We start from the raw sequence: 24,595 nt of genomic DNA, 5'->3' as shown, positions 1-24,595 counted from the left end.
TGTACAACCAAACTGGCCCTCTGCTTGACAAGCCTAGGTTTAAAGTTTCCATTTGATCCAAGATCTACCAAAGAAGCTTCTGCATATGAAGTCTTCTTACTAGGAACTTTCCGGGCAGACTCATCAATAAAAGCGACCAAACTTGAATTGATTCAGTAGCTTTCCCGCCATAGCACCACGTCATACAGTGGCGGGTTTAGGGGGTTCTGAAGAAAAGATCACACATAATTTTCTTTCCTTGAAATTAGAATTTTGATTAGCTGATTTATAGTTCTAAACCATACCAAGCCGGGGTGGGCTTCTTATCCGAAGGGGGCGTCGACTTCGCATCCTCGGACCCCCCTTCAAAAAATACTGGATCTGCCCTGCCTATGCAACCTGCAACCATCAACCAATCCATGCTAAAATATTTTTTGAATTTGATATTATACATCCAGGATTATTTGAAGGGGGGCTGGCGCGGATGCGAAGCCGAACCCCCCCCCCCCCCCAACACACACACACACACACACACACTACTTGGCGGGCCCCGAAAAATTTTGGTAGGCCTATTTTAGAGGGCTAACGGTGCCATTTGGTACGGTGTAGAACCATGATTCAGCTAGTCAAAATTCTAATTTCAAGAGGGGACCAGAAAACGAAGGGGGGGGTTAGGACCCCCTGACCCCCCCTAAATCCGCCACTGCTCCTGTGTAAAATTAAGTTGTCTATTTTAAAGTAGAAAAAATAAGTCAAATATTTTTCAATTTATTTCTTTATTTATTGAAGAATAATAATAATGTTTAATATTTTTTAAGGTGTCAGTTTTTAGGCTGACATAGACTAGATATTGCAGTGTCGACCAGATTGTCGTCATTTTTCGGCTGAATCGAATTTTACTGGAAAGTTGGGAAACGAGTTTTAGCAATCGATGAAGACGAGGTCACAGTTTGGAGAATGATACAGGAACAGGAAATGAAACAATGTTTGATCACGTGACTGCGCAACCTGAAGCGCAAGTGCCCCAATGATGTGAAAAGAAATATTGATTTGAAAGCTGGCTGGGCGGCTGGGAAGTTTGGAGAGGTTTGACACAGGTACGTGTGTAAACATTGCAAGTTTTTTTAATGAATTAAAGGTTAATTGTGAGGCTCTCGATGCTAACGCTAACAAAATGTATGTAAAAACTCGACGACTTACTTGAGCTAAGATGAAAGACAGCTTTTCAAAGTTCTCGTCGACGACCCATATGTAGTTAAACTTTTTAGCTTTATATACGAATTATTGAAAACACATAATTGTGTTGTTTTGATTTCTTTTTAACCTGTAACTGAAACAACTTTTTTTTATTTTCAGGTGTGAAATATGTAGAGTGTAAAAGGTAGCCAGGTTGCTTCTTCTGGGAACATATTGCAATAATCATGTCATCCATCGAGTATGAAATGACCTATCTTAGGTCTCCATCACCGGTGAGAATTCCCCCGCAGAGGACTCTTTCTGTGAATGTGAGGCGTCTTCAAGAAGCCGTCAACACTCTCTTGGAAGAGGAGGACCGAAGTGATTTCATCGAAGCACTAAATGTATATCATTCTAAACGTAATGTGTATGACTTTGTGCAAGCGCTAAAGCTCATCTTTGACAACTCTGTAAAAAGACAAATTATACCTCTGTTACGGAAAGTTATGCCACATTCTGACCAAGATGCCTTTGACCAGTATATGTACAATGATCCTATCACATCAATACCTTTAAACACACCCTACTTGAACCAACGCGGCCTACGTAGAACTTCCAGCGTTCCATCACAGCAACCCTTCAGCATGAGGCGAACAAAAAGCTCAGAGATTATCAGAAGGCCAAGCGAACCACCGAAGAGTAAAATATACAGACAGGTCAACAATACCTTTGACGTGGAAAAAAGTGAGAACAATGTTGTTAACCATGTGACGTTGAAGAAAAATTCTAGTCATGAAGGCTGGGGGTTGAGTATTCGTGGTGGTGCTGAGCATGGGATTGGGATTTACGTCTCACAGGTAGAGCCAGGGTCATTGGCTGACAGACAAGGCTTGTGTACAGGTGATCAGATATTGTCAGCTAACCAAGTGAACTTTTCTGACATAACGCACGAGGAAGCAGCCAAGGTGAGGAAGGTGTATGAGTAACAATTTTTCTTTCTTAAAAATATTTAGAACGAAATGTTTACTATATAATTTCAGTTTTATGCCATATGCTAATTTTTGTTTGATTTTGATGGTCCCAGTTTGTTTGCAGTTATGTCTTTTACCCAACTCAACCACTTTCATCACTTATTATTTTTTAATCTGATCTCACATGAGTCTAAGGAAAAAACTAAATTATTACTTGTCAAATTAAGATTGCTGCCTTTAAATGTTGAAAAATGTGTGAGATTTTTTTATTAAAAATGCAATTCTAATTATCTGTAATCTATCACTATCTTTATTTGCTGCCTATGCATTTTCACCAGTGAGATCAATAAGAATAAAAAAAAACTGCACATACAATGGGAAAAATGTTCCATTCTGAACTGAAAGTCCTTCAGTGTAATAAATATCCTGAAGGTTGAAGTCAAGTGAAGTGCAGGTCTTTGGGTACATTACCTTCTTTTCTGCAGTGTATGAAATTAATGACATATATACAATAAGGTTCCACAGCAGTGTTCTGTTATTTGATATAGAACAGGATTTCCATGCTCTTAAGCCACTGTATGTTGCTAGTGGATCTTGTAGTGTGCAATCACATTAATGTAGCCCATTAATCATGTGTATACAGCTATATCACTCAGCCAGTTATGTTGGTTGTCAGGAAGTGATTCAGTTGCAAGTGGAGAGATGTTTTTTACGTCCTGTTGACAAGAGTGTGGATTACAAGTGTCCATTTCTTGATAAAGATCAATTGATAAATTTTCTGCAGTCATGTAAATATTTAATTCTTGTTTCTGTTACATATTTGTTTTATTTTCTTGTTTTATTCTCTTTTCATTCTGCCCTTTTGTTGCATGGAAGGGCATGTTTTTTATTGAGTAGTTCATAGTACATGTACAAGAGTAAAGGTAGTCTGGAGTACATTAATTTTATTATTTTTTTTCTTTCTTTCTTTTCTTTTTTTCTTTTTTTTTTTTTTTTGTTCTTCTTGCCACTTTCTAAATTTTTTTTCAATATACGCTGTTGTACAGACGATTTTTTAGAACATGACACTGTACTATCCGAGGAATCTTGTTAGCAAACGCTTTATTGCAAAATGTGACACAAACCTTATGCTGAAAGCGATTCATAATATCTGATGTGCAATCACAGAGTGCAGCTGTCGAAGGAATGATTACATGCAATCAGGTTATTTGTATACGTACCAGTTGTGATACTTGTCCAGACACTAGCTGAATGAGACAATATTGCTGATGTAGTTTGAGAAAGGTAAAGATTGAAACCTTGCTATAAATATTCACCAAAAATTATTTTTCTTAATCTCCATCTCTGTGAGGTGGAGCCTAGATGCTTCTTTGATAAAGTTTTTTTTCTTTATAAAAGTACATGAGGAGGTCCCCTCCATAGAGATTCAGATGCACCCAAAAACTGAACTTTATCATACCTCCATCAGCCCTCCTCTTTCTGCAGCCTACAGCCCTAACAGTTTTGTGAAGAAAAAATAAATTTTGCTAAACCTAAAATTTGCTTCCCCCCAAACACACACACACACACATACACACATCTACCATAAGACTGCAATTTGTGTCACTTTATAGTTCTAATTTAAACTAGATATATATATATTGCTTTATCAGAGAACATAACCTAATTTCCAATCTAAAACTGTACTGACATGAAAGCAGATTGGGCGTGTCCCATCATCCATGACTCGTTTGTCATCATTAAGAGCATTTTCCTGTGTCTCTTTCGGTCCCCACCCCTGTATTTGTCATTGTTAATTAAGCAGATGGTAGGGATCAATCAGTTAATTTTACCTTGACATTTCCATTGATTGAATGACCCATAGAAGCAGTTCCATACTAGTATATGTATATACAGTATACCTGTGATATTTGTACTTAAATACATATGCATCATGAAAATGTTCATTCAGGATTCAGGACATCCTTCCTTATTTTAAGCTCTGAATCTGTATGTAAGCAGTATGTTTCTCCTACTGAACATTTTTTTCTTGAAATACATTTCCTCATATAATTGGGCCAACACTGATGAGATTGGTGTCATCTCTAAATTATGGTGGTCATTTTGGAGGATCAAGTGTTCCACTTCAGACCAGATAAAACTCTAAAAATCAGCCAGCCATTTGGACAGACAGTTACGAAAAATTTGTCAAACCGAAGGTCTTTTTACCAGACTGACTGCAAATTCAAAATGGTGTCTCTAAATATTGTCGCTGGTCCCTAATAATGGAATGACTAGACATAATTTTCTACTGGACCTAGATACTTGTATCGGTCAAGACTGGTAGGACCCAAAGATTCAACATGTCTTAGTGCTTCAAGGAACCTTTATATTTAAACTAACACTGTATAACTAACCCAGATTGGTGGGAAACCTTCCCCTATGCTGGTCAGGGACTTTGAGGGAAACTTGCCATTAATATGAAATTGAGTATATACGTTCACAGACTCTGTCAACATTCCATAGAGCGCATTCTCAACGAATTAAGCCAGGCTTTACAAAGCCGGTGACCTAAAAATGGCGGACGTACATGAAAGAAAACCGCCTAATCTTTTAATAGTCTCTCCGCCTCTCACACGCCTCCCCACACGTCGTCCCTGCGGGGTACAGTAATTAAATCTCGGCTCCGAACATTAATATTTCCGTGAATATCGCTGGTGACATTATCTCCGTAGATAGTCGATTCATTGCTGCTCTACGGGCCAAATTATTCCTTTTTCGTCTCTGTTTTCAAAGATAATAGAACAGAAGAGCTTTTTTCCTTCGATCGCCTTCAGCCGCCATGCTTTCTTCACCACGAGTTTAACTGATGAGCATGCGCACTTAATATTTCTCAGGTAGCTTCCGCATGGCGAACGGAGACGCGATTTAATTACTGTACCCTGCAGGGACGACGTGTGGGGAGGCGGAGAGACTATTAAAAGATTAGGCGGTTTTTCTTTCATGTACGTCCGCCATTTTTAGGTCACCGGCTTTGTAAAGCCTGGCTTAATTCGTTGAGAATGCGCTCATAGTCTACTTTCCATTTGTTGGTTGTCACACAGGTTAAGCCTTTAACAATCTTATTAAAATGGATAATCGGATGATTGTGTGTACATTGCACTTCAAAGTCCTGTATTACCTGTGATAATTATTGGTCTGTAATGACAGGCTTTTGAACTGAAATTTATTTTCTGTTATTATTTTGTATTTTGAACGCAAAGTAAATATCAGGTAGCATTTGTCATTTTCTTTTAAATTTATGGTCAAAATTATTGTTTGCCTGTCCTCAAGCAGCATATTGTTTTTCTAAATTTACAGAATCGTTCACTTGGCCCTCGTCCTAAACACTTTGGAAATTGTCCCATGTACTAAAGACAGCTAACATGATACTAGATTCTAGAGTATGATGAATAATTTAGAATTTTTACTCTGATCAATTGCTGGGAAATGAGGCCGTATTATATAAAAGCTCCATTCAAACTTAGTCTGTCTTTTTTTTTTCAAGTGTGTAATCAATTTGTAATGCAAGAAATTGGGTTTATTTTGTGGCATGTTTATAATGTCAGGGAATTGGCATTGTCCCAGTTAGTATTTTGGAGTGATTTTACAGTGCTAGCAATGTACATGGATTACTTGTGTTTTAAAGTTATTGATCAAGCTAATAAAATGATTGTACATTTATGTCCATATCCTGTATTTTATGCTGCGGTTATCAGGTGAGCTAAATCTAGATCAAAAGGTGGTACTAAATTTCATCAGTATTAAAAAAGAACATTCTGTATTTGTCAGGACAAATACTAATATGTCACAGCCTTTTACCAGTTAATAAGAACTCCTTCCTAAACATTTTGTCAGTTCATATGGTCTGTACTAATAATTTCTATTCACCTTTTTAAAAGCTAAATATAAAAATGTTACCAAATATATATACACAGTCCTTTCTACGATTTGTATAAAATCTCTGCTTTGTTTTCACTGGTATTTGAAGGCTTGACCTTGCATATTGTTCAGCGGGGAACCTGACACCATATATTTCAAAAGTTGCATTAGCTTAAAATGTCCTTGTAAATAGAGCAACTTTTTGCTTCAGTGCACTCATAGTGTAAATGTCATGGTATTGGAATTTTAAGCTTATACGTTTACTATCTAAAGCATTTTCTTTTCAGGCAAACTTTGAAACTGTGCTTTGATACAAATGGCAACAAGGTTCACTTGATACCATTTCCAAAAATCTTTTCTGCCTGCACTTTGGCATTTGTACACATACTAAAATTTAATTTTCCTATTTCATTTTGATTGGTTTATATTTCATTAACCCTTTTGCATTCAAACCACAAATTCCAATCCCTGAAAGCATTTGGTTATTTTTCATCAAGTCACCATATATAACTATCAGTACTAGTAACTATATTCAGGATAATCTTAATTGTTAAGTACTAAACACTCCCTGTATGTGTTACTGATATACTAGTATGCAAAGAAGGTTTTCAGAAAAAACAAACATGACTGGATTGCCAGGATTTTCAAAACCAACATGTCTGGATTATCTGATCAAGAGTAAACAGGACCAAAAAAAAAAAAAAAAAAAGAAGAAGAAAAGAAAAAATACTCCTAAACGTATTTCCTTTTTAATTTCTGAACACAGTAATTAATTAATTAATTGATTCTAGTCATTAAAATTATATCATTATGTTGGACCTGGGGCTCCTTTATATAAAGGAGATATTCAAACTCTATAGTTCTTTATATCTATATATTTTTGGTATATTATGTGGATAACTTCCCAATCAGTTGGTAATATTATGCATGTCACCACACTACCACTGCTCTTAGATTTCCTCAGTCTAAAACGAACATGACTGGATTGATTGACCTTCAGCTAATTAATTATTTATCGACAAAAATCAATAGTTTGTTGCTGAATAATTGGGTTGGAATAATATGGTTATTGTCAGGGATTGTACACACATACAAAGCATTTGACCAATGATTCTTGATTAAAGTTGATATTACCTATAGAAACAGTATAGGGGAAGCAAATTAGTATGTTTATGTGTTACCCCTTGGCTGAATCATTAAGGCCTTTTAAAAATATATGTAAATGTTTATGCATATGTTGTGTTACAAGGTACCTATATGCATAGTTTTTTCAGTGCTAAACCCAGAAGCAATAATATATATATAAGCTACATATACACAAAATATTTGTCATTTACTTAAATTTGTTTACAGACACAAATGATGCATAGGCATTATTACATTGTGCATGATCAGGAGAAGCAAATTATACATTTTTTAAACTTACCTATACAGTGATGACATATATATTTTCATTGCATATATTGTCCTTGTTGAATTTCCAGATTCTAAAATGCCTGCTCTTTTTTGAACAAATATTTTTAAAAACTATAAATGTAGAAACTAGTGCTGAAGTAGGATTATTAACTGGAACTCTTGTTTTTATATATCCTCAGCAATGATTCACATTTTTCTGTTCAGTGCTAGCAAACCTCCAAAAGCTATTACAGTAAGCCTCAGTCTACATCAAGTTTTTCTAATATGAAGATGAAACTTACAGAGAGTGAAATATTAATCAAGACATAAAAAATGCCCAAACTCATCAGACTGTTAGCTTTTATAAATCAATCTTTTTCTGTATAGTCTGAGGTCAAATCAATTGTCTTGCACTGGTGGCTTACTCTGTAGATATACTTAATACTTTTAAATTAAGATAATGTGTATTGAGCATTACAGTCATTGTTTGTGATATAGTGGTCCTTTCACTTCATGCAGCAGTTTTCTGTATCACACCAGTTTGAAAAATTGACAACTTTGAGAGATTGCCTTGCTATCATATAAGAGAGCTGCCACTTAAACAATGCCCCCGCACTTCACACAGCTTAATATCATTTATTTTGATTGGTACACTGACTGGGGCTGTGAAAAGGAATATGGTTTTGACCCAATCTTTTCAATTTATACAAAAATTATCAATCTTTCAGTTACATAATTATGGAATCATTAATTTAAAATTATATAACTTCTGTATAGCATATTTTGTAGAGCTTTTATTATACAGAATAGAACTAAAGGGTAGACTGCTTTTCAGTTTTGTTGCTGCCATTCAGTATGATTACGTTCAAATTTTAAAAATTTATTATATAAAAAATACATTATCTATTTTAATAGATTTAAATATTCACAATTTTCCCCATTGAAAAGATTAAGTCAGTACTGTAAGCTCCCTGTACCATAATTACATGCTGTGACCAGTCAAATTGATGCAAAACAGAAACTGTTCCGCTTGTGTTTCGGTCCTAAAAGGGTCTTTAACTTCAACACTCAAAGATGAAATTTCTTTCTTTCAGATAATAAGATCAGCCAAAAAACTTGATCTCCAGGTGCGGCCAGTGGGGCGTGTCCCTGGCACCTATGTTGTCCACCAGACGTACACCTGGGTGGACCCCAGGGGGAGGCCTGTGTCCCCACCCCCAGAAGTTGAGAAGGCGGGGAGATATGAGGCCAAGGGGGAGAGGAAGAGTGGGCTTATGTTACTGAAGTGTGGAGATGAGAGAAAGGTAACAAAATCTGAAAATATTATTATAATCATAGTATTTTCCTGCCAGTTTTTTTTTTTTTTTTTTTTTTTTTTTACGCTAGATCAGGGGTGGGATATTTCGGCAGATTTCTGAATTTTTTGCGAGCCAATTATAATATATGACTAGACTGCTCCCTGACCCCATACCATTTTATCTGACTTTTTCACTAAATAGCAGTCTCATATCTGGTAGATTAGAGTATAGCTAATTCTGTGCACATTGCTGTACTGTGATAAACTTTTCATTCAAATAAAAAAGTCCCAATATCCAGAAGGTCTCTAGTAGGAAACAAAACTGAAAACCTTATTGCTATTTGTCTAAGATTAGTTTCATATAAGAAAAGGGATAAAACTGTTTCACAAACAGAATGATTATAAACTTTAAGTTGAATTTTAACATATTTTGAAACAGTACATTGAATATTTTATACATTTTATAACAAAATTATTCAAGAGAAGAAATGAAGGGTTGCTCTGCTTGGTAACTCTTGGCATATTCCTTTAAAAATGTCAGTGTATGGACCCACTGTTGTGAGCAGTGACTCGGCAGTGGGAATAAACATGGCACATGGTCGAGGGTCACAGGCCCTTTGTTGCAAGTGTTGGTATTACATTATACAGGTGAATGTAGTCGTTGGATCAGGACAGAGTTTAGGGCTAATGATACGTGGAGGGAGTGAGTTTGGACTGGGAATATATCTTACTGGAGTGGACCCTTTGTCTGTGGCTGAAAATGCTGGACTCAAGGTGAGTGGAGAATGGAAAACTTTACAAAATTATATATTAACTATAAGTAAATGGGCCAGGAGAATAAAGGTTTTGTACAGAATACTTTTTGTGTTAGGTATGTACAACATTTCACTTTTCACTTCTATATGCCTACCATTTTAAAGATTAATTTTAGTACAGTTTCTGATGAAAAGCAACCCTCTTTCACAATACATCATCTTCTCTGGTCTCAATTATCTTTTTTAAGCATCTCGGAGGAGGGCGTGATATCCAAATATTGCATCTAACTTGTATAATTTAAAACTGAATTTTAGTTTTAGATTTTTTTATCATACACTTCCGGTTATTGTCTTTGCATTACAGGTTGGAGACCAAATTCTGGACGTAAATGGAGAAAGTTTCCTGGATATATCTCATGCTAATGCAGTGAAAGTCCTGAAGGCTTCAAAGCACATGATTATGACTGTAAAGGATGTGGGACGTCTGCCGTATGCTAGAACCACCATTGATGAGACGCAATGGATTGTGGGAAGGGAGCTGCAGCAATCACGGAGTCCTTCCAGACCCAGCAGGTACAGATTGTTTGAAAGCTGTGTATTTGTCATAGTCTCTCCCATATTATTTGGAAAATGCCTGGGCGAGCCAATATCCCTTGTTCTTATTATTTTGTGAAAACACAGATCTAGGACCCAAAAGATTTATCTTCTATCCTAGCACAGATGCAAGTGAGCCATTAAATTTATGTTGAAAATTACACAATACAGCAGTTTATTCTAAGCATTTCTGATAAATTGTCTGAAAAGCTTAGTAAAATTAAAAAGTGAGTTCTTGGTCAGTTTTGTACTTTTTGAAGTTCCTGAAGATTTTCTTAATATGTACTATTTCAGTGCCTTATCCAATGGCTTTAACTCATTGCGTGTAAAAACTCCTCAGGAAGACCAAGTTGACAGCAAACAAGAGGTGCAGTTCAATAGTATAGTTTTATTATACAGTGTTAATAAAAATTAATAACTTAAAGGTGATATATTTTTATTATTATAATAATGATAATTTAGTATTTATTTATTTTTGTAATGACAATTATATACATTGTTTTTGTGTAATGACTATGAAAAGACATTGTCTTCAGAAACAGTTTACTATTTCAGTCATTTTGTTAATGTCAGCATGAGCTTGGTCTTGCATGCTGACCTGTCTCAAATAAATCACACCCATGTCTCTTCAACCTATTTCAGTCTGTTTTTACGCGGATGGCAGGGTCTCAGCTCATCTTGAATAACACTATGCATAGTGCCCAGCGGGGGATGATAGAAGAACAAGCACGGCAACTGCTAAACGACAATGAACGTGGCACCATGAACTATTATCTTAATGAATACAACACAGGCCATATTGGTGTGGAGGCCCTGGCTTTGGCTCTTTTTGAACTGCTCAATACACAGGCCAAGGCAAGTTGGTCATCATTTATTTTTCTATTTATTAATTAATTAATTAATTAATTAATTTATTTATTTATTTATTTATTTATTTATTTATTTATTTATTTATTTATTATTATTTTATTATTATTTTTTTTTTTTTTGATATTCCGAAGAATATTAGATAATGGGAGAAACTCTGAGGTCTAGCAGTGAAAGAATACTTACTTTCTTTTTTAAATTGAAAGTATCTGATACTTTCTGTACTCAGAATGAACATCTTTCTATGAACCTTATCAAACGATATTTAGATTGGTTACAAAAATGTATTCTTTAATTGATTAGTCAGCTTAACACTCATGTACTGTATATCATCATGGGTTGTCAATTTTTTATTTGTATCTTACTTTAGTTTTCTCTGATGTCAGAAGTGAGGGGTCTGATAGCTCCCAAGGACATTGACAGGTTTGATGCTCTTGTTTTAAGGAGAGATGTAGATGACTTGAAGGTGATTTTTTTTTTTTTTTTTTTTTTTTTTTTTGTACCCCTAATACTGATTTTAGTGAACTAAACTGCATTAGATTAACTTGTGTACTACTGGCATGTTGCTTGACTTAGACTGGATTTCGATAAACATGTCATACTAGCAGGACTGACCTAACTCTGAGGGGATTCTTGCTAAATTGCATTCAGCTTAAGTGGCTTAAATGTCTGTCACACCCACTGAAGCTGCTGGGGGGGGGGGGGGGGGGGGGGGGAGGGGTAATTAACTTTTGTGCACGCTTAAACTAAATGCAATTTAGCTAGAAACCTCTCCGAGACAGATCAGTCCTGCTAGTACGATATGGTATGAGAATGGTCCCTAAGGCTCTTTTTACATTGAGCAGTAGAATTTTCTAAACTGCTTCAGTTTGAGAGATTGACCACTTACTAGCCTGGTTATTAAGTAAGAGAGTCACCTAAACAGAAACCCCATACTTGACGTGGCCATTTAACTGGATTCATTTTGATTGGTACTTTGGAAAGCCTCAAAGGGAGTAACCTCCCTCAACGCACCCCACCCCACCCCTACCCCCTTACCACCATTAGATGTTATGACCTTGCAAACTGGTGCAGTACTCAAAAATCTACTGCGTGATGTGAAATTATCAAGAGGCATGCTTGTGAAAAGTTCCTTTATTTAACTAATTGACAATGTATTATACTTGCAATATATTAATGTTTAAACATTTAGCTTGTAAGATACTAATCATAGTGTTTATGGCAGAGGTACAGTTATACACTGTGAGTGCATGGAGTTGCATAATTTGCATGATTTCTGTCTAGTACAGTAACTTTAATTTCATATAGGTTTTCTGTAACTGAGCTTTGTGTTTTGGATCAATCTGAACTGAGGAAATGAATACATGATAGAGCTTACTATTAGTTTCGGTTGATATTAATCAAATTCTCACAATAGCAATTTCCAACTGAAAAGGAATGAAAAAATCCTCCACTGTCATTTCATTTGATAATTAATTAATTAATATGAAACTTTTTATTTTATGGAAATTGTTTAGAATGCTGCATGCCTACTGTGTTTGTAACATACTTCGCTTTTTTTGTTGTAGTCCCATCATTCCCACCCTTATACAACGACGGACGGCATGTCCGAAAACTCCTTTGACAGCTCTCTCTCCAGCTACACTGGTTTTTCCAGTACGTCTGCCAAAGTACGTATAATTGTACCACGTCTTAACAATATCTGTTCCTTTTACTAACTATTTTCTTTTTGTTGTTTAATTAACGTCATTATTGGTTTTAATTTTTAGGGAGATGAAAGTTTCTTTTTATCAGAACATTTTTAATGTTTTCTTTTATTTTTTTGGGCAAAAAAAATTGTGCTTTTGGCTGTTGGCTTAAGAAATGTGAGATCAAGGAAATGTACATTAGTGCCACTAAAATATGTAAATTGCCAAAAATCTGCTGATAGCTTCCAAATGAAATGAAACTTGGTTAAAAAATATTTTGACGTACTTTGGCATATAATGTGGATGTACATGTACCATTCACGTTTTTTTAGATGTATTCCTGAAGATACATTGTATAATTGTTTTTATGTATTTGAACACCTAGTGCTAGCTTGTAGAGAATGTGTTGTAGTCTGCATAGTATTAGAAATACACAATTTTTGTAAAAATAATATGACCGATTGCTTATGAAGTATAATGTATATCAAAGACTTAATAGGTAACTGTTTTAGTTTGCATTTGTGAGGTAGGTTACAAATACAGACCATTAGATTTTTGAGTAAATCAAAATTCCCTGTACAATTAAGAAACTGACAACTTAAGTATGAATTAAAATTTTTGAATGCTGTCCTGTTGAATTTAAATAACACTTCTTGGTTCCAATCATAGGACTCTGTAGATGGATCATTCAGTCACATTGTGGTGCCACCTACAGTTCCACAACAGCTGCCTGCACATGTCAAGGTAAATAACTGTAACCATGTTTGTTTCACAAAGGAATATGTTATGCCAGTGCAATGTTTAATGGACACATAATGACATTTTCTTATCATTAAGAGTTGTAAAGGATGAAGTTTGATTTTGCCATGATCAGAATTTGACTTTTGATTGAATATTTATGTACCTGTGATTTGTTTCATCAGATTTGATAGCATACAATTATAAGCATATTAAGATTAATTGCTGCATATTTCTTATAATAGTTTTTTTTTATCATTTTATGGAGGTGTTAGTACTTGATAACATTTTTGTATTCAGGTTAAGGTAGACACTGTTAATGCCCACCATGATGCTATTGAAGAAATTCCTGATGACTCTCATGGACTGCCAGATTATTTACGAATGGTGCGTTGAATAGATATAAAATGGTATAAATGCCTCACCCAGTGTAAGGAAAAGATTCTTGTCCATTTAGTTAATATTTGGCACTGGTGAAAATTTACAAACATTGAGACTTAATATATATACAGTGAAACAAATATTCATACAAATTCAATGAAGATAAATGAAAATGAACCGACATAGTTAGGATATATTTTAGATTCTACAGAAGGGGCGCTGATTATACCAGATTTAACCATACGGAGGAATGTATAAATGTATATAAATGATCAGTTTCACATAGTGAAATGACCCAATTTCTGCAGGAACCTACACTTTCACAGCAGCGTAGGCGTTCTCCAAGTCCAGGGGTTAGTAGAAGTGGAAATATGACAGTTGCTGCAGATATTCATGCCGTCCACACCAGTACACCTGTCAAATCTAGATCACATGTGGCACGCAGAAAGGTAAATTTATTCAGTTACAAAGTTTATCCAATTTGAGTTACAAAGGAGATGCAATTATTTACTGCATACGTAAATACTGTCTTTTCCTTATAATTAGTTTACTTTATGAGACCATGGATATTCTTTTTAGGGAGCAATGCTGTTTGAAAAGGTTTTTTTACTGAAGATAATTATTATGCATGGATATTTAAGTCTTTGATGTTTTTTTTTTGTTTCTATGTAAAAGTATATCATTTTCTATATTATTTATTACTTTCCTTACAAATTAATATTTGAATCAATTGATTTGAAAAGGAAAATACAAACATAAAGTAACATGAAGCATTCAATTGGAATAAAACCTGGTAATCTTTATTTTCATTATAATTTTTTTTTTTCATTGCAACAGAAATTTGAAGAAGTCCGAGCATTAAGTGAGGATAGTGGAGTGGACCTGAATGGTCATTTCATCAGTGGTGGACGAAGGCTTGACCAGCTCAATGGACATCTCAATAACCAACAAAATAGCAGGTACATTTTAATTTGGACAGCATATATTTAATTCTTTTAAATCAGTCAAATTATTGTAAAATAAAAGACACCTAAAACTTTTTCAGGCTGACTTGTTGCAGATCATTTAGGATAACATACTTATTATTTATTTATTATTATTATTTTTTTGTTTATTTATTTGCCACCAGAAAATGGTGAAAAAATGATGATAAAATAAGCAATGAAATGTCTTTAAATACATGTCGAAAACATTATCGTTTAGTTTTTAACAGAAGTGACAAAATCAAATCTCCTCTTTCAGTAATCTTTATCAATATAGTTTACCCTTCTCAATTAAAAATTGAAAAAAAAAACTGTGAATGGCATATCTTTTAATACATGGTGATGATATTTCAATATCATCACCAGGTATTTACAGTTTTTAATATTAGAATGGAATTAGATAATGTTTTTGTAATATAATGTGTTGTTTGGATTTTAACCATACCTTTTATTTTTTATTATTATTTTTGTCAAACAGTATTTTTTGACAAATATTATGAAGCATCTGTAATAATAATCTTGATTCTCTTTACTTCATTTAGTAGTTAAATCTTTTAAAGCATCGTGAGAAACATATTTAGTGACAGTGTTTTCTTTCTTTAATTTGTTTTTCTGTTAGTAAAACATTTTAAGAGATTTTTTACACTGGGCTGCATTTAGTAGATTGCTTCTTCTCATTTTTATTTTGCCGTAGTAGCATATCAACCAGTGGGCAAGGCAAGAAGAAGAGGTTGGTTGGTGTGCAGGGTTTTGTTTAAATTTTACTGTTCAAAAATGATCTGACAGCAAAAATGATTTTGTGTTTGTTCAAGTAACTTTAAGTATGCATACACAGCAGCTCTGCTCTGTAAAGAAATTTGTTGCAAGCTTTGAAAATTCCTAACAGATTATACAGTGTGAAAAGAATAATTAATTTATCCCACAAGTTATTTTTTAGCAATAATAGTTTCTACAAAACTATCCCTCAGTTTTTTAAGGAATTATTATAATTAATACAAATATGAAAATCTGACTGAGAGATTATATGGTCTCAGTCAGAGTTTTAAAAATATATTTGGCATTAAGCATTATTTGGATATGTCAACAGAAAAATTAATTGACAGTTTTGAATTTTAATTGTTAAGTATTAATTTATTGCACAATTACGTAAAATCTGTCAGATTCTTTTTTGAACCTTAATTAGTGATTTCCATTTTTATTGGTTTACATGTTTTTGGTTGATCTTTGATATTTACTGATTTAACATGTCATATTTTGCTTCTTAGTGAAATATATGTCATATTGCTACACATTTAATGATAAATAGATAACACTTTGTCTTGTAGGTTTCAGATTTGTTGCTTAGCTTGCATGATTACTTAGTACCCAATGAAATACAAAAAGTTCAAACATGGCATTGTATTATTTGCCTCACCAGGATCTCTTGTCTGAACACAAGGAAATAAAGAAAAAGTGTTCATGCTATTTCCCTCATATTAGTGGGGAAATTTGCAACTGATATAATGCACTTTTTCATTCCTGGTCTGTGCATTCTTGTAAAAAAAATGCACATTTAGAATAATTTTTAGATTTATATTATACTATTATTTTACATATCTTACACTAAAAAGCAGTGTTGCACACATACATGTATGTGAATGTGTAGAAAAAATACATCTGTATGTGCACATGCATAAATGCATACAGTGTTCAGACAGGGAGGTTTCAAGGACTGTAAGTCATGATTGCATGCGAATATTTGCCGAGTGACAGGTGTGGTTGCATGGTCGACTTTGCATGGACATATACAATTAGTTTGCACATTTGCGTGTTAAAGAGATCCTATAAGGCTTTTAACCTATTTGCACCTATATGCATAATTGCATAATGATATTGGCTCATTATGTTTAAAAGTCAACCATAACATTTAGTTTTAACCTGTGTTATTGACACAATTTTGTCACATTCAGGGGCAGATCCATGTATATTTTCAGACAGTCTTCCAAATTAAGTTAAGTTTGCTGATCTGTTTTCCATTTTTGACTATCTTCCCACAGAAAAAAATTAGATGCCCCTTAATGTAAACTTAAAAATTATGACCATCTTCCAGAAGACGCTGAAGACAAACCCCATCTGCCCCTGACATTCCTTAGTAAATATGCCAAATATCATATGCTGGAAATGTTCAATAACACAGCCCCTACAGTAGTCGACCGCCCAGCCCTTGCCTTCCAAAATAAGTACTACATTATACCCAGGAACATCATAATTTGCTTCAAATCTGGAAATGGTTGGTCTTGATTATAATAAGGCTTATGAAGAAATTGGCCAATTTTGATATAATAGTTTTCCACATTCAAGCCTGTGATTGCTCTCAACTGAAAACTGATTTTAAACAGCTATCAGTGTATCACATTTCATTTCATGTGTTTTTTCAAAGTTTAACAACTTACAATAATTTTGAATGTCAAAAGAAAAAATAAACACTTTTACTGGATTAAGACCTGTAGATAAGTCTTCTATATTTGCTGCATTATTAAAAATCACATTATATCTATTGTATTTATTTTCAGAGTAACATGGGTATGTGTTATTATGATTGTCACCATAAATATAAACATTACTATTTCCAGGGTCACCATTTCTCCCCAGAGACCTGTTACAATAAATGAGTCTGTGCCAGTCAGTGTGAGAGGACAGCCTGAACAGAATGGGGTAAAGGAGGGTTACATAGAACAGGGTAAACGAGCAGACGGCAAAGCATACTCAGAACAAAATGATGTACAAAATCAAACAAGCCAAAATCAGGGTAAACGCAGTAATGTTTTCACAGAATGGAGACAAGAAAATATAGAAAACCACCATAAGCAGGCAAATCTTTTACAAGTACCAGGGCAAAATGGCAATGGAGTCCAAGAGAGGCACAAACGAGAAAGAAGTCCTCTTAGACACGTTCCCAATAACCATGGGAAGGACCAAAGAAGGGCTAGTCCCAGTCCACAAAGAAATACTCATCTTTATGCTGATAAAGGCAATGCAATACATAAAAGTTCTGTTCCAGTTGTGCATAACTCAAATAATCCGCATTGGCCTGGCCAAAATCAAAATCGGAACTTTCCAAATTTTGAACAACACAATGGGCTGCATCAAAGACCTAGCCTGCTACAGCAAAGCCATAACAACTATACTGACAGCAGCCTTGAGCCTGACAGTGGTCTTACTGATTCAGCCAGTAAATACAGAGTTCCAAGCCCTCAGCCAGAACTAAGGACAAATCAAGGTCAGAGGTCAGTTCAAGGTCAGCATGAATTCCACAAGGCTCTTGGTCCGAACCAAAGAATGCCCGGTGGTGGACATGGAACAAATAGCACACTCTTGCCTAGCAGTGACCAGCATCCAATTGATAAAAAAGATAGTGGAAGTTACATGAATACTAGCACTAGTTATGGAGATTCAACTCTTTCTACATTAAGAAATAGTGAGAGGCAACAATCTTCTGGGCTTTCTTCCCCAAACATATCTAAGGCCACCCAAGGTCATAATAAATTTACGAACAGATATGCCCGAAACTTACAAAATGACGGCAGAAATGAGATTAACTTTTTGGGACCTCAGAGCACTGGAAGAACTGCAGGTTCAAAAGATTATGTTCACACTAATGATAGAACTACAGGTCTCAATGGATCAATGGAATATTACAACAGGCGGAATACAAGATTACACAGAAGACCGAGCATTGACAGCATCACTACAGACTCATCTAGTCAAAGTGGAGTAAGTCAGATTTTAAGTTTAAATTGATTGAAAATGTCTTAAGGTGCCTCGAAAAATCTAAGGATGTATTCAGACCAGGACCATTTTAAACCGGTGTAACATGAAAATCTGACTCCCATGAAAATGTGACTCCCCAGTCAGATTTTCATTATGAAAATGTGACTCCCCAGTCAGATTTTCATAATGAAAATCTGACTCCCCGCATGAAAATTTGACTCCCCCACCACAAAACTTCATACATCTTATATTATTTGAGTATTTGACTGTGATCTTGTAGTATGTAAAATGGATGATACGTTGGCACATTTTTTGTAGTTTGCAGTGAAAATTCAAATGAAAAAATAAGAAAAATAAAAATGTGCACATAATGAAAATCTGACTCCCCCGTGAAAATTTGACTCCCCCATCATAAAACTTTATAAATCTTGTTTTATTTTGGGTATATGTCTGTGATCTTGTAGTATGTAAATGGAGAATACATTGGCACATTTTTGTAGTTTGAAGGTGAACATTTTAATGAAAAATAAAGAAAATTAAAAATGTGCACAAAATGAAAATCTGACTCCCCCATGAAAATTTGACTCCCCCATCATAAAACTTTATAAATCTTATTTTATTTTGGGTATATGTCTGTGATCTTGTAGTAAGTAAAATAGTTGATACATTGGCACATTTTTTGTAGTTTGCAGTGAAAATTTTAATGAAAAAATAAGAAAATTAAAAATGTCCACTTAATCGCCTATTGTCTCCCCTATGAAAAAGATATTTAATATTTGATGATCATTTCAACACCTTTTCTTTTAGGATACTTTATGAAAAATATATTGGAAATATTTAAAGGTTTGATGATAAAATAGTGAAAGCATGAAAAAGAAATCATGAAAATCTTTATTTTTACACCCATGAGATTTGGACTCCCATGGAGAAAAGGACCTATTTTATATTCAGTCACATACCACTGTTTTCCACATAGTTTGCATAGAGATGGATATTTTGTCATTATTTGAAAGTTTGATGCCATTTGGTGTTAGAAAACAAATCCTTAATTTTTCTTATTTTCATGTGTTTTATTCCTTTTTTTCTCTCAATTTTTTAACCATGTGCACATTTTCAATTTTCTTATTTTTTCATTAAAATTTTCACTGCAAACTACAAAAAATGTGCCAATGTATCATCCATTTTCCATACTACAAGATCACAGTCATATACTCAAAATAAAATAAGATTTATGAAGTTTTGTGGAGGGGGAGTCAGATTTTCATGGGGGAGTCAGATTTTCATTATGTGCACATTTTTAATTTTCTCATTTTTTCATTAAAATTTTCACTGCAAACTACAAAAATTGTGCCAATGTATCATCCATTTTCCATACTACAAGATCACAGTCATATACTCAAAATAAAATACGATTTATGAAGTTTTATGGCGGGGGAGGCAAATTTTCATGGGGGAGTCAGATTTTTATTATGTGCACATTTTTAATTTTCTCATTTTTTCATTAAAATTTTCACTGCAAACTACAAAAAATGTGCCAATGTATCATCCATTTTCCATACTACAAGATCACAGTCATATACTCAAAATAAAATACGATTTATGAAGTTTTATGGCGGGGGAGGCAAATTTTCATGGGGGAGTCAGATTTTTATTATGTGCACATTTTTAATTTTCTCATTTTTTCATTAAAATTTTCACTGCAAACTACAAAAAATGTGCCAATGTATCAACCATTTTACATGCTACAGGATCACAGTCATATACTAAATTAATTAGAGATTAATAAATGTTTTTTGTAGGGGAGTCAAATTTTCATGGGGGAGTCAGATTTTCATTATGTGCACATTTTTAATTTTCTCATTTTTTTATGAAAAATTTCACTGCAAACTACAAAAATGTGCCAATCTATCAACCATTTTACATGCTACAGGATCACAGTCATATACTCAAAATAAAATAAGATTTATGAATGTTTTTTTGGGGGGAAGTCAAAATTTCATAGGGGGAGTCAGATTTTCATTATGAAAATCTGACTGGGGAGTCACATTTTCATAATGAAAATCTGACTGGGGAGTCACATTTTAGGGGAGTCAGATTTTCATGGTACACCGGCATTCTGTAATCAGATGACACAAGTTGGTCCAATTTAACAGTCTAATATACCCCTTTATGAGCAGACTTTAACAGTTAGGTTTTTTGTATGACAAAAATGTCTATTTACAAAGTGATTTTCATAACATTCTTCTATACCTTCATGAATTCACACACTGGGAGTGATTTTTTTAATAATGACATCTTATATATTTAAATAGAGCATGATGTGACAATTTTACAGTTTAATTTGTGTGTGCCATTTCTCTTCTAGATGAGCCCAGACCATGACAAACCGTCCAAGAGGTATTTCAGTGACCCCTTGCATGTAAGTGACTTGGGTGAAATCACTTTTTAAAAATTGTTTTCAGGCTTTCCACTAGACAACAGAGCTTAAGTCAAAAGTCCGTCCTAGCACAGACTGTTATGGATTTTAGCTAATGAAGTTATGTTTTAAATATTATGCAATAAGAGGCAATGTGATTGTGGTATATTTTGAGTTAGGCAGTATGATATATGTGATGGACCAGTCGTTTGTTTAATGATAGACCAACATCATATCATTGGTCAAAATCATAAAGTCTGCAATTCAACTTGAAGTTTAAATAAGAAATCTAAATTATCTGTAACTTTCAACATTGACTAAACCTAATTTTGGTGTAATAGCTGCATTAGTTTTCTAGTCCCAAAGTTATGTGGAGTCCAAGGCACTTCTATATCCTACTTTTGATTGCTCCTTTGATAAATGAAAATCTCTTTCAGCACGTGCCAAAGGAACAACAGAGAAGCGTAGTACAGAAGAAAAAGTCTAGCGAACAGCTTCTGGAACTCCGAAAACAAACACATTATAATGCTGTAAGTGTTTTTTAGTACTTCAAAAACATGAATATAGCTTTTTTTTTTAACTTAAAAAAATGCTTGGCTTTACTGGGTATATCTATAAACTCAGGCATGTTTTAAGTTCATTTATGTATAAATTATATATTTATGACCTTCACCAAGGCACTTATGATTTTGCCTTTGCTGGTTTTTACTTAACTCCAAACTCAAAAAGATACTGGTGTATTTTTATTTCATTTTCTGGATAGGTCAAAAATGGGCAAACTTACAATCAAATAGATTTGGTTTTGGTCCTTTGATTATAATATGAAATGGTAATGAGAATTGAGCTGCTATAGTGGACATATGTGCTTTTTGAGGTTTTTTTTATATTATGGGTATGGATGTACTAATAGTCCTTAGACTAGAAGTAGAGTAAAATGAGATCTCTCTCTTATATAAAAATAAACAGTATGTGTTTTGACCTTTAGACCCCAAGCAGTACCATGTCTGATGCCAGCACAAGAGATGGAGGCAGAGAGAAGTTGGTTATAGTACACAAGACCAAGCCAACCCTGGGAATTGCTATAGAGGGCGGGGCCAATACTCGGCAGCCCCTCCCACGTATCATTACAATACAAGTATGTGTTACGTCAGTCATGAGTCATGTGACATTTGATTTGCATAAAAGGGTGTGGTCAAGATAAGATGGTAGTTCCTGTCTTTTAAGCAAAGTGGTTCTGAATTAAAAAGTGACATACACTTAACTTCCAGTTTGAATTAAATACCATAGGTTCACAATTTTTTGTAAGGTGCATAATTTTATGTTCCTTTTTTTTTTTCTGAGCAGCCTGGTGGTGCAGCCAGTGATTGTGGAGCTTTGAAAGTAGGTCAAGTTATCCTTGCCGTAAATGGGCGGCGTCTTGAAGGTCTGGAACACAGAGGTGCTGCCAAAACTATTGCCGAGGCCTTTAAAAGTAGGTCAACTCGACAAGTGGAATTTTTAGTCACAGAATAAAGAACAGTACCAGAAAAAATGTGGAATTATAAAAACAATTTTTTTCCTGCTCAGTCATTTTGTTTCTTATCAGCAAAAAATGCATAACAGAAAACAGCCTGATTTTAAGGAATGTGAGTTAAAATTATTTTCGGTTTCTTTCAACAATAAATTGTGTAAAAGCATTTGATGGTTGTGCAGAACCTTAAGGTTGTGAGTACTGAATTATTCATATTAAGAATAAATTTTGGTTTGATGTCTTTTATAAAGTGTAACAATTACAGTTTGTGATTTTCTTTATGGTAAGGGTAAGGAGTAGGGAAGTTATGCCGTGTTTTAATAATAACTATTTATGGACCCTTTTTTCCTGGGCAGATAGCAATTATGAGATTATCACAGATAATCCGTACATAAGGATTTGTATAACAACTGTGGACCAATACAACAAATGTAACAAAAAGTTTCAATGTGAATAATCTTTGAGGTATAGAGATTTAATTTTTCATGGCGTTTGATTGTTTTTTGTGTGTAAATACTTTTTGTCACAAAAACAGAGATATGTTATATATATATATATATATATATATATATATATATATATATATATATATATATATATATACACACACACACACAATTGCAAATTTTTTTATACCAAATGTGGAGATTACAGTATATATTCAAATAACAAACTTCAAAACTAAAATATGCCATGCCTTTTGAACAATGTCATATTTGCATGTCATAAATTATTTATTTTTCAATTAATATCTTATACGTGAATATTTAAGTGTATTTAAACAATATGTAATGGTTTCAAATTGATTAATTTTGCAATATTTTGCTAGTCAGTATAAATGAGTGTTCATTACTTGCTCTTAGGTGTGTGTATATAGATCTACTGGGGTATATGTACAGTAAGAGGCACTACTTGCAATATAATGCATAAAATTGCATTTATTTTATTTCTACTCTTTAGCAAATGAACTGTTGCTCATTTATGAAGGATATTACCATGACTGTACTTACAGTTAAGTTTTGTACAAACATTGTTTTTTGTTGAATGTTGTTTTGTGGACTTTCAGCAAAAGCAATATCATAGTCTTATAGCATTCAATCAAAATATTCGTGTAAAAATACTTGCTGAAATATTGGTAAAGGTAATTGTTTCGGCAATATTATTATTATTGTTTATTATTTTATTTATTTATTTATTTTTATTTTTTATTTTATTTTTTATTATTATTATTATTATTTTTTTTTTTTTTTTGCTTTGAATGTCAATGCATTGTATGAGGTTACATTTAAGAAATTTGTACTCTTTAGAAGAATAATCTTTCTCATGTCTCTTCAGCAGCACATTTTATTAAAAATCTGGTCAAAAACCATTTTAATTAAAGAATGTTGTTCTGTTTGTTTTTCACTTCTGTTATTATATATTTTTTTACATCCAGTTGCAGTTACCCACATGTGAATAGAAATTGCAGCCACTATTATTGTAACAGCATGAGATGTGGATAAGTAAATATTATACCTAAGGAAAGTTAATTTTTTATTTAGGTAAATTAGATAATTAATTTAAAAGTTTAGGGCAGACAGTCCCCTTTAAGCAAATTGCTTTTTGTTGTGATTGCCATTGTTTTGCATACAGATATTCATTTTTCCCTTACATATTTATGTTTGACTGCAACAATTACAGAAGTCTGAAATATAATGAGTTGACTGTTTATGTGTTGAGTATGTATGTGGGAGTTGGCTGTTTATGGATAAGATGTTAATTTTTGGAGAAGGCCTCCTCTTTGATGTTAACAAATGTTTCATCTATAGGGAGTTTTTCCTTTTTTTACCCACTTCAACAAATGGCCAATATCATCCTACAAGAAGAATTGTATTGTGGTTGTGAAATAATTATAGAGTGATTTGGTATGTTAATATCTGTACCTGCAATGGGGGGGGGGGTATTTTCTACAAGTTGTTACCTCCAACATTGCTGGAGAAGATCATTTACTGCAGGCTTTGCTGTTACTGCAGAACTTAAACTCAAAGAAGTGAAAATCTTATATATTTGGTTTCAGTGTCATTTTATATCGATTTTTGGATTTATATTCTTAACTACTATTAAAAACTTTACTGATGACATTTATATTGTTAAGTTATTTGGCACATGCAACTTACCGTCCACTGTCAGATGTTTTATCTGTCTTTATTCTGGTT

The 24,595-nt window shown here is 33.8% G+C and overlaps 2 protein-coding genes across 5 annotated transcripts in view; one reads left to right on the top strand and one right to left on the bottom strand.

The window, feature by feature from the left end:
• The first annotated feature begins 952 nt into the window (after positions 1-952).
• Positions 953-22,728, top strand: LOC106173927 (whirlin-like). 4 transcript variants are annotated; one of them, XM_087009664.1, is made up of 19 exons: positions 953-1,076; positions 1,336-2,120; positions 8,516-8,725; positions 9,367-9,492; positions 9,838-10,046; positions 10,362-10,434; positions 10,710-10,922; positions 11,305-11,400; positions 12,503-12,604; positions 13,292-13,366; positions 13,661-13,747; positions 14,050-14,190; positions 14,579-14,700; positions 15,422-15,454; positions 17,337-18,477; positions 20,840-20,893; positions 21,328-21,420; positions 21,876-22,025; positions 22,235-22,728. In XM_087009664.1, exons 2-19 carry the CDS (start codon positions 1,401-1,403, stop codon positions 22,400-22,402), a joined length of 3,813 nt encoding a protein of 1,270 aa, XP_086865790.1. In that variant the 5' UTR covers positions 953-1,076; positions 1,336-1,400; the 3' UTR covers positions 22,403-22,728. The 4 variants fall into 4 exon arrangements, with proteins under 4 accessions (XP_086865790.1, XP_086865789.1, XP_086865792.1 ...); XM_087009663.1 differs by having other exon boundaries at positions 15,419-15,454; XM_087009666.1 differs by lacking the exon at positions 12,503-12,604 and having other exon boundaries at positions 15,419-15,454.
• The window catches only part of LOC106173920 (zinc finger CCCH-type with G patch domain-containing protein), a 118,188-nt gene continuing 98,750 nt past the window's right edge, over positions 5,158-24,595 (bottom strand). The window contains exon 12 of the transcript XR_015333602.1: positions 5,158-5,175. The gene's annotated coding sequence lies outside the window, so the exon portion shown is untranslated. The remainder of the gene's footprint in view (positions 5,176-24,595) is intronic.

The sequence above is a fragment of the Lingula anatina genome, chromosome 3 (genome assembly GCF_051362555.1).
Source record: "Lingula anatina isolate TDL-2025a chromosome 3, LinAna3.0, whole genome shotgun sequence".
Lineage (NCBI taxonomy): Eukaryota > Metazoa > Brachiopoda > Lingulata > Lingulida > Lingulidae > Lingula > Lingula anatina.
The sequence above is the reverse complement of the archived record's forward strand: the minus strand, read 5'-3'. Positions and strand labels throughout refer to the sequence as shown.